This window comes from Carya illinoinensis, chromosome 7 (genome assembly GCF_018687715.1).
Source record: "Carya illinoinensis cultivar Pawnee chromosome 7, C.illinoinensisPawnee_v1, whole genome shotgun sequence".
Lineage (NCBI taxonomy): Eukaryota > Viridiplantae > Streptophyta > Magnoliopsida > Fagales > Juglandaceae > Carya > Carya illinoinensis.
In genome coordinates, this window is record NC_056758.1 from 42,102,871 (window position 1) to 42,112,705 (window position 9,835).

At 37.5% G+C, this 9,835-nt stretch overlaps 2 protein-coding genes across 4 annotated transcripts; both read left to right on the plus strand.

Moving 5' to 3' along the window:
• The first annotated feature begins 912 nt into the window (after positions 1 to 912).
• On the plus strand, positions 913 to 4,352 carry LOC122317555 (ribosomal RNA small subunit methyltransferase H). The gene is made up of 5 exons (XM_043134697.1): positions 913 to 1,446; positions 2,067 to 2,318; positions 2,573 to 2,641; positions 3,387 to 3,579; positions 3,798 to 4,352. Exons 1-5 carry the CDS (start codon positions 1,069 to 1,071, stop codon positions 4,217 to 4,219), a joined length of 1,314 nt encoding a protein of 437 aa, XP_042990631.1. The 5' UTR covers positions 913 to 1,068; the 3' UTR covers positions 4,220 to 4,352.
• A 515-nt stretch (positions 4,353 to 4,867) lies between these two features.
• Positions 4,868 to 9,681, plus strand: LOC122315336. 3 transcript variants are annotated; one of them, XM_043131200.1, is made up of 9 exons: positions 4,868 to 5,030; positions 5,171 to 5,251; positions 5,372 to 5,605; positions 6,325 to 6,433; positions 7,384 to 7,429; positions 7,987 to 8,072; positions 8,311 to 8,369; positions 9,117 to 9,245; positions 9,345 to 9,681. In XM_043131200.1, the coding sequence occupies exons 2-8, from the start codon at positions 5,181 to 5,183 to the stop codon at positions 9,229 to 9,231; spliced, it is 720 nt and encodes a 239-aa protein (XP_042987134.1). In that variant the 5' UTR covers positions 4,868 to 5,030; positions 5,171 to 5,180; the 3' UTR covers positions 9,232 to 9,245; positions 9,345 to 9,681. The 3 variants fall into 3 exon arrangements, with proteins under 3 accessions (XP_042987134.1, XP_042987135.1, XP_042987133.1); XM_043131199.1 differs by having other exon boundaries at positions 4,869 to 5,030; positions 5,363 to 5,605; XM_043131201.1 differs by lacking the exon at positions 9,345 to 9,681 and having other exon boundaries at positions 5,363 to 5,605; positions 8,912 to 9,148.
• The last annotated feature ends 154 nt before the right edge of the window (positions 9,682 to 9,835 follow it).

The following is a 9,835-nucleotide window of genomic DNA, read 5'->3' on the forward strand; positions in this document are numbered from 1 at the left end:
CAGACCGTAAGCCACCCACCACAGCGAGACTAGAATGACATCATATTCAAAGGTTTGAAGTTTTAAAGGCGTTCCTCATAATTCAACTTCTTCCAATACTAAAACTTATTGGAACAAAGAGCAAGCAGGCGCCAACAAGCCAGCAGGGTAAAAGGCAGGTGTAGGGAATGTAAAATATTTAATTTCTCATGTGCCAACACAAAGAAAATTAGTTGGGTAACTGGAAAAAATATTTATACTTTTTAGCAATCAAGCCCACTGCCCCATAGTTTTAGTTAAGAGATAAAGTCAAGAAATGATTCAAACTTCTAAGAAGAAACAGACTTAGACTCTTAATAGGGAGTTGACTTAGATTCTTAAGAGAAGAGACGCTTCTACTCTTAAAAGGAAAAAGTTTCGCAAAGCTAATTAGACTTTTATTACTCCAAAAAATAACTTCTATAAATAACTTACAGGAGGTAATAAATTTTGAACTTGATTTATTTCATCTTTTAAATAAATTTATCCTCATATTATTATCCTGACTTTGGTATTGGAGTGTCTCTAGGACAATCAGTGTCGCCCCTTTGTTCGTTACAGGTCATTCATGTCGTTGGTGATGTGAAATACATCCTTAGCTAATATGCTATCTTTCATTTTAGTTATTTATATCTATATTCCACAGAATTTTCGTAATGGTTGCATTTTTTCAATCCAATGATAGATTGGAACCTGGAAGCACGATTCTATCTTAGATGGACCTTAAAAAAGGATTTGATTCTGACGTTGAAGTCGCAAGTAGGCAATTACGACGGGATATTGGATTTAGGCCCAACCGAGATAATCCAATTGGGCCAAAGTAAAGCCCAAATGTTAGCCTACTACTACTTACTGTACCAGTACTCGTGGTAGTACTAGGGTTTACTTGCTTAAAAAGAGACAACAGAAATTGAATAGTCCCATAAAAATTCAAATCAATGTTGTTCAGAGACGGAGCTGCCCAAAGATTGAAGGATGGAGACGGTGGCTTGAATAGATGATGCTGTTGTTAGTTGGAGTTAAAGAGGCTAGAGGGAGTTGTCGAGAGAAATGGCAAAATCGACCGTAAAACTCTTATTTTTCATAGCCCCATTTCCCTCTTCTTTCCGTCTTCGAAATCTCAACACCACCGCTGTCGCCAGAACTCTCACTTGCTCTTGTAGTTTCACCACTAGTGCTTCTAAGAGATATGATAACAACAGGAAGCACAAGGATGCCAAATTGGTTGTGGTGAGTGAGAAGAAGAGGACTCGCTCCCCCAAAGAGCTGCACGAGGACGCTGCCCAGCTTTACGCTGACGGCACCGCCGCTCACATCCCTGTCATGCTTGGTGAAGTGCTCGACGTCTTCTCTTCGTTTTCTTCATCTTCGAAACCTCTCCGCTCTTTCGTCGATTGTACTGTCGGAGCCGCGGGACACTCTGCAGCTGTCAGTCGTTCCCTCCTTACCATTCAACTGTTCTTTACAATATGATTGCCTCTTTGTTCATTTTAAAACTTTGGAAAAGCAGCAAACTTTCTACCTTTTGCGACTCTTTTCAATTGATCAAATTCGTGCCCACCCTTGCCAGGACATATAGATTCTATCTTTTATATAATCCTAATGAGAAAATATTTCTTCTTGCCCTCTGCTTCCCTCATACATTGTTGCTCTGTCATCCTTGTGAATATATTTTCTTATTGGTAGCATACTGGAGAAAGAAAATATGCCCGAATTGAGATTTTGTAGACGTTGTGGTGCTCCATTTATTGCTTTTGCTAGTCAGGCGTAGGTTCGCTGAGGTCCTTAAGTTATACTGCTTTGGCATCGTCTAATCCAACTTAAAATGTTCTGGCATGCAAAGATTAGCTACTCACCCAGGAAACAGAAAAGACGTTTCATATTAACTGGAATGTGCCTGTTCTAGTTAATTTTGGTGCTTTGTCTTTCCACTGAAGCTTTGTTGTCAGTTCTTTCTGATCTCACATTATTTCTTCCATCTTTGACTTTGAGTTTCTCCTACTAAATGGTTCTGATTTTGATCTTCTATTGCATATTGAAAACCACAGATAATTGAAGCCCATCCCGAATTGAAACTTTATGTTGGCATGGATGTTGATACTGTGGCACATGAGAAAGCTAGAGCTCGAATTGATGACATCTTGCATGGTGATTCTTGTAGCCCAACTTCAGACGTGAAAACACATACCATTTTGAAGAATTTTAGGCATATCAAATCTGTGCTTAGCGAGGTTGATGAGAAGCTCTTAGATACGGGAGTTGATGGCATCTTAATGGACTTGGGAATGTCATCCATGCAGGTTTATTTTTATTTGCGCTTTGTTGGTTCTCGGCTATGGTGGACTATCAAGTGTGTGTCTGCTTGCGTCAATCTTCATTACACGTATCACTTTGGATTTTATTTTCCCCCCAGTCCCTTTATCACGTAGAAAATTTTCATATATCTTGTGAGGGAGGAGTTTGTTTCTTTATTTAACCTTTTTTGGAAAACCAGTTTCCTACGAATTGCTCAATGTTACCCCAATTTAAATAAAATGCCTTATCTTTTGGACAGGTGAATGATCCAGAAAGAGGGTTCAGTGTGCTTGGCGAAGGACCTCTCGATATGCGAATGGATCCTCAGGTCCTGGCACTTTTGCCTTCTGTTTTATGCTCATATGCCACTAAAGAAATAACTGATGTAGGGTGTAAAAAACTTAAATGCAGTGATGCTAAAAAGTAGGGTCCAATTTCTGAATGAATTCCAACACACACTACCCCCCCACGATTAGAAATATTTTTACTTGTTTGTTTCACGCTATTAACCACAAATGCCTTTTCTTTGTTTGACATTAGTTGCCGTTTCTACGGCACTTTATTAAAAGAAAAAGGAAAATGTGCCAAGTTTAAGTAGTGTTCCTGGTAAGATAACAAAGAGAATAGAAATACCTCGTCTGATTTGCAAGAGTGGGGATAGAATTATGAGAAATATGATGAAAGAGTATATAACGTTCTGGCGGAGATCTAGTAATGCGAATTAAATCTGGCACTTGTTAGAGGTTTCTGTGTAGTATCAGTTTGTAATCATAATGTTTAAATATCTACTTAGGGAGATGAAAAGAGGCTCTGGAATAACAGTAGTATAAGAGGGAGAAGGAAATGCTGTACGTGGATCCCAGGACTAGCCTGTGGCTGTAGTGGTTGACGGTTCTCTGCTTTCCTTCTCGATAGAGATGTCTTTTCCCCCCAACATATTATCTCTTATGTATTCGATATAACTGTTTATGGTGGGAATGAATGAATTGGCCTTAGTGTTTCCTATATTTGCTTGCTAAACTGTAGTTTTAAATTTGTGTTTGATATAACTGATTGGAACAGGCCTATGACAGGCAAGTCTGAAAGCAGAAGATATTTTAAACTCTTGGCCAGATACTGAACTGGGGCGAGTCCTTCGGGAATATGGAGAAGAAAGCAATTGGCGCTCTCTTCAGAATAAAATTGCCAAAGCCAGGTTACATGGTGGGTTGCATACCACTGGCGAACTGGTAGACCTTATTCAGAATGCGACTCCTTGGAGAAGAGGTATACCATTCTTCCCTTGCTGTTTTCTTTCTGCTTTTCCTTCCATAACCTTGTAAATTTATAGTACCTTTGCCTGACACGCCCTGAGCTATAGTTATATGCCTATTGTATATCGTTCTATATATCTCTATTCATAACAAGGGGATGCAGAAACTGTCCCAACTCCCCATTAACAATAGGAAGAGCTTTTAAGTTTGTATTGGATTCAATTGCAACAGGAGGGAGACAAGGTTGGATAAAGACAGCAACCAGGGTTTTTCAAGCTCTGAGGATAGCCGTTAATGACGAACTTAAGACGCTGGAGGATTCCCTCTACTCTTGTTTTGACTGCCTTGCGCCCGGGGGTAGGCTTGCCGTCATCTCTTTCCACAGTTTGGAGGACAGAATTGTAAAAAAAACATTTCTTGACATCATTAACAGCAATGAGGGTGATGGGGATGAAGAAGAGAGGCGCAAGACTGAAAGGAAAAAGATGGGAAACGAGGATGATGAAAATGAAGCGTGGATTAGACAAATGGTAGGGGGCTGCAGAGGAATAATCCTAACAAAGAGACCTATAACACCATCGGTGGAAGAAGAGAGATTGAACCGCCGCTGTAGGAGTGCTAAGCTCAGAGTGATCCAGAAGCTTGAAAGATAGAAGAATTTTGGTTGGAACAGCCAAACGTCTCTGTAATCATTATAAATCTGTGTCTATGATGTGCTACCCATCTTCGAATTTGTATTATTCAATTCTTCATTTAAAAAAAGATATTCCTTTGTCTTTTTAACCATCATTTTTTTATAATATTAAATAATTAATATCGTGAATAAATTTTTAATTATTTTATGATGATATAATTTAAGAAAAATAATATTTATAGTTGTTATGTAATTATTTTTTAAAAAATAAATAAATATAAAATTTATATAAAAGGAAAATTAATTTTTTAATAATAAATTTTTTTAAACAATTAATGGTATTTACATTCTTTCCTACTTAACGAAACATTATTCATAATTTAATTTAAACATCACAAAACATGATTCGTAATTTAATTTAAACATCGATGAATAATAACATCTGTCTCTTATGATTACCTTAATGGGATAACGTGATCCGATAAGATCAAAACAATTAGTGCGCGAAAAGGTGTCGAAGTCTCAGCTTATAATATTTGCGCTCGAAGGATGCTTCACAAAATTTGTGAGGGACACAGATTTAGGTGGAAGACACGTGTTAAATCGGTGGCCTCACAGCTTGTATAGCTGTCAGAGATACGATCCTGGAGGTAAAATGAAAAAGACGTCACACAAAAGGAAGTGGTATTTTCATTACTCCTTGCGTAATCACGCACAAGGTGGTTGGCATTGCCAGTCTCTCTCAATCTTCTTCGTCAATCATCAAATCATCCTTGCAAGCAATCTCTTTCTTTTTCCAAATTCCGAGAAAAACAAAAACGAAAGCTGTGGTAAATGAACAAATACTACTGTCTCTCTCACAATCTCGCTAGTTCAACCATGTTTCTTTTTTTTTCTTGTCTCTTCGCTACTTGTTTTTCGGGGTTCCTTTTGCATCATTTGCTCTGTAACTGTAACTATTTGATCGCAGCAATACACTGATGATGTTAACTATCAAATGGCATGGACGAGGACAAGCCGCTGCGCCGTTTCTCCTGAAGTCCAACCACAGGTTTTGAACTACTACTGTTACTACTAATAGCCATAATCGATCCTATTAGAACGGAAAACTAGCTATTGCTGCTAACTAGTATTTGTAAGCCACTTTTTCCCTATTTGGAAGCTTTTTTAGGAAGAAAAATGAGGTAATCAAGGTACAGAATTCTAGTCCATCGGACTCAAATGCAAAGAAAGCAAATTTATCAGCTACGAGGAAAGAGAGAATTAAGCTGCCGAAGTATGACCATGGCTACGGGGGCAAGACATTTCATATTAGCGAATTTCTAAGACATCCTTCTGGAATTCAGGCAATGCTCAACACAAGAGCCTTGCAAAACTTTCAAGCTCTTGATTCGAACATTTACAGGTCCTTTTCTTTTCCTCCCTGCTCCTTTGTTTTGGTGGCGCCACAAGCATTGTTTTAGGGAAACTTTTATAGGAATCCAGTCTTTATTACTTACCACTTTTATTTATAGTATACTAGAAATCTTATCTCTAGGTTCTTGCGAGCTGGATATTCCCTCCTGTCCTTTTATCGTATGTGAAAGTTGCGTTGTTTGTAAACAGAATTAAACCTAAAACGATTAGATCCTGGATTTCATGAACATTGTAGAGAACAAAGTAAAGAAGACTCACGATTCTATTCTTCCGGAGAGCCCCTTTGTCTTTTGTTGTTCCATTTACAAGATTTTCCTTCCGGTGTATTCCAGAAGATTGGACTTCCAATGTAACTTTTGCTGTGGATGGAAAGTGATTAGTCGATTTTCTATGCTTTCTATGCAAGTTATGTTAGAAAATGTTCCTGGTCATTATTACGTGTAAAGTTGAGCAGATTACCTCAATGATATTTCAAGATGGTCCACTTCTTTATTCAAATTAAATGAGAGTTCTAAAATTTCATTTAAATGAACCCGACAATCATTCTATTTTGGTTGTTCCAAAACTCATAGGTCCCAGGACCTAGGTGTTCATGGAAGACACACCTTCCCCTGTGAATTTAGACTTTACATCTATTAAGGGAGATTTTGCTTAGCTCTTTGTTTAAATTGAGTATCGACCAAAATTAATCCCCCATGGCTGGTTCAGATGCTTTCTCCCAAAAGTTCAACTTTTAGATTTTGAAGCAGCCCCTGTGCTGGACTTACGAGTGATCCCCACAAATGAAGACTGTACAGTTGAGATGCTTTCTTGCAAGGTGAGTTTCTCTTATCTGCTAGAGAATATTACAAGAGAAAATACTGCGGGTGGAGAAAAGGGCTCTTGTAGTGGCATCATAGTTTCCTATTTCTGTTGTCATTGTCAGAAAAATGAGGATAAAGTGAAAGGAAAAAACAAAACACGTTGGTTTAGCATTCATTTCAAATAAAAGGAATGTGGTACATAATTCTCAAAGGAGGGACTATAATTTGTTACTTTTGTCAAAAACGGCAGGCAAAACTACTCCATTAGGAATTTAGGATCACTACTGTCTAGGAACACCAAATCCATGCTATCTTCCCACCAACAACACCACAGCCATGCCACCATAATTGCTGCTATTGCCACCATATTGCCTTTCTGGCCACCATCCTACCACTACCACCACCACCACCACAACATTAACCATCATGGTTTCAATTTCCAAATACTTGGAAACTAAACAAAAGATAATGGCTTGTTTCCTATTTTTGGAAAATGGTAAAATGGCAGCACAGCCAAATTCAACTCTTAAAAGACGTATGTATTATTTTGGACAGCTGATAATTAAGGGTACTAATAAAAGACAATTTATTATATATTTTAGGCATGGAATGGTGTATGTCAAATGCCTTGTAGCTTATTTAAAACAGGACATTAGAGGCTTACATGCCAGGAAGAAGACCGGAGGGCTTGGAGATAAATCTTATAAGATAATTGGAAAAAAAAAAAGGAAAGAGAAAAAGGAAAAGAACAGCAGAAACGTCATACTCAAATATTAAGAAGTCTTCTTTTCCCTGTCAAATGTCAACTTTGACCGAGTACTTTGAGGGTCCCATAAAAATAATATGGCATGGTGTGTCTAGATCTCCAAGCATTAGGTGGCATGCCTAAGCACTTGGTTCACTCTCTTTTTCCAATGAAATATTTATACAATCAAAAGATGTTTTTTCCCGATATGATATGCAGTTTGAGGGCTCAGAGATCATGGAACGGCAAAACAACCATTTTTCAGGTAATTTGTTTTTAGCAGAGATAGCCGTGACAAGAATAAGTGGTTGATCGTGAGGAAAAAAAAAAAACTATTATTTGTGCAAGACGAACGTTTTATATTTTTCCTTTTTTGTTTAGTTGCGTCATCAAATTAAAGTTGAAAATGTCAACTTGTATGAGATACTCAAGGGCCATTCAGAGGCTTAATCGAAAGACCTACAAGAATCTTTACTACAAAAGGTCTTAAACTATATATGTAGTGTTATATACATTTAACACGATGCAGACAACACAATAGTTTTCACAATGAAAAAATAGGTCTTGGTCCAATATTCTCATGGTCTGGTTCTTCAGGAGCTTCAAAGTAATCTTTTAGGATCCCGAAGTTCGCTGTGTAGGATAGATTTTTGTATTTTCTTGAAGAAAAATACCAGGAAGCTCTTTTTGCTTGATTGGTTAAGCTCCAGCACATTTTTATTCAGGGTCTCAGAAGCTCGTTGGTTTGAGATTTAATGTACACGCACATACACGATAATAGCAATATTTAAAATTTCTTTAACTTTTGCTCTGGATTTGCAGCATTTATGACGAATCACATGACCTGGAAGACAGATGATTTTGAGTCATTTTTGGAGATTGATGTGAAGTTAAATCTCACACTTGAGGTTGTAATTATTCCCCTTAAGATTAACTTACATATAAAAAAAATTATGATAACTTGGGTTGTGGCACACTCAGACAATTCTTCACTTTTTTTTTTAGATTGATTTTTGGAATCATTATAGCATCGGTATATTGTGGAAAGAGAAATTTTCTCTATCAAATAACTTCATTGAATCTAAATCTTACACCGGCTGTTATTGAGCTGAGGTTATGTATCACAAGTTTATCTATTGCTTGCAGATTTACACACGCCCATTTACCATGATGCCTATTTCAGCCGTTGAGCATCCTGGAAATTTGTAAGCGATCCAATAATAACTTTAATTGCAGTTTCGTCTATTGCAACCTACCAGACTTAAATCAATCTTTCATGAAATATATGGTTGCCTATTATTGTAGACAAACAGCACGATACAATAACATACAGATTTTGGCTGACACAGTTTCATCACCTCATTAGCTATACCCTTGGTAATATCCTGTGTATGTTTTATAGAATCAAAACAATAGAAGTGCCACAATCAATATTTGCATTCATGATCTTTAGAAAAGATATAGGAAGGAGGTACTTTTCAAAGAGACGTGTGTTGGAATCTTCTTCTTCTTCTTTTATTTTTTATTTTTTTATTTAAATTTCCTTTTGCTAAACGTGTGTTTGAATTTGAAAACGACCATGGTTTTCCAGGGTGTAAACTGGCCTTTGGTACCTTGAACCATTTTGTATTCAGTTCCTTATTTGACAATATGACTATGAACTCAACTCTGCATATCACTCCCATGGAAAAATAAATGAGACCATTAAGACTATCTGTTTGTTTCTGAATATTGGTATCTGGTTTAGGCGTCTCAAGTATCATGGAACTTCCACAAACTTTTCCTAATGTTAGATTATACTAAGGCTTTGCGGCTAGTCTTTTCACGGTGCATTTCCACGAATGTCCTCTTTTGCAAGCTGCGCTTTTGCTTCTCTAGTACCTCTATTACTCTCTTCAGCAAGAGCTATTACATGACCCCAATTCAGTTAGTGTAAGTTTGGTAACGTACAGAATGATGCAAGCCCTGGTGGATAGGCTCGTACCCGTGCTTCTGCAGCAACTTCTACAAGATTATGACGGATGGGTTCATCAGCAATTGGATCATATCCATGAACTTTGTCCTTGACCTCTACGATTAAAGTAAGTTCTCATGAAAGCTTTGAATGTGCTATTATTACAGATTGTTTCTGAGCTGAAATGCTTTTTCTTTTACTGTCCCATGTGTTTGCATTTTTTTAGGCAAAGCTAGGCAGAGTCAGAGCAAAAGCGGACCCCACGCGAGTTTTGTATCAATTGGGCCTCCGGCGTATATTTTGCTGCGACCTCCAATAACAGCTGCTGATTTTTCTACCCTTCTTTTTATTTTAAATAATGCTAGTCGGCTCTCAGCTCCATCTGGGGGCCACTGCTGAATGTTTTTCAACGATGATGTTATTAAAAAAATATATATATATTTAGAAGCGCTAAAAAAATGTTAAAAAAAGAACACACCAAAATAACTAGCAGTGGATGTAGTGCCACCGTCTTGTTTATGTGTGCGCGTGTTGTTACAAATGAGGATCTCATTTAGGTAAAATGCTCACTGGCCTTACAATCTCCATCTAAGTTCTGTACCATTTTATGCCTTATTGTCACATCAAAAGTTACAAAGCAAGACGCTTTCTCCCGTTAAACATCTAAATGGGCAACGTGGAAAATGTTTTGCAGGTGGTGTTGACCGCAGGTTAATA

Coding starts and splice junctions, on each gene's coding strand:
- LOC122315336 (XM_043131199.1), top strand. CDS start 5,181: ATGATGTTAACTATCAAATGGCATGGACGAGGACAAGCCGCTGCGCCG. Junction 5,606..6,324: donor CTTGATTCGAACATTTACAG/GTCCTTTTCTTT, acceptor TGGCTGGTTCAG/ATGCTTTCTCCCAAAAGTTC. Junction 6,434..7,383: donor TTGAGATGCTTTCTTGCAAG/GTGAGTTTCTCT, acceptor TATGATATGCAG/TTTGAGGGCTCAGAGATCAT.
- LOC122317555 (XM_043134697.1), top strand. CDS start 1,069: ATGGCAAAATCGACCGTAAAACTCTTATTTTTCATAGCCCCATTTCCC. Junction 2,319..2,572: donor TGGGAATGTCATCCATGCAG/GTTTATTTTTAT, acceptor TCTTTTGGACAG/GTGAATGATCCAGAAAGAGG. Junction 2,642..3,386: donor ATATGCGAATGGATCCTCAG/GTCCTGGCACTT, acceptor GGCCTATGACAG/GCAAGTCTGAAAGCAGAAGA.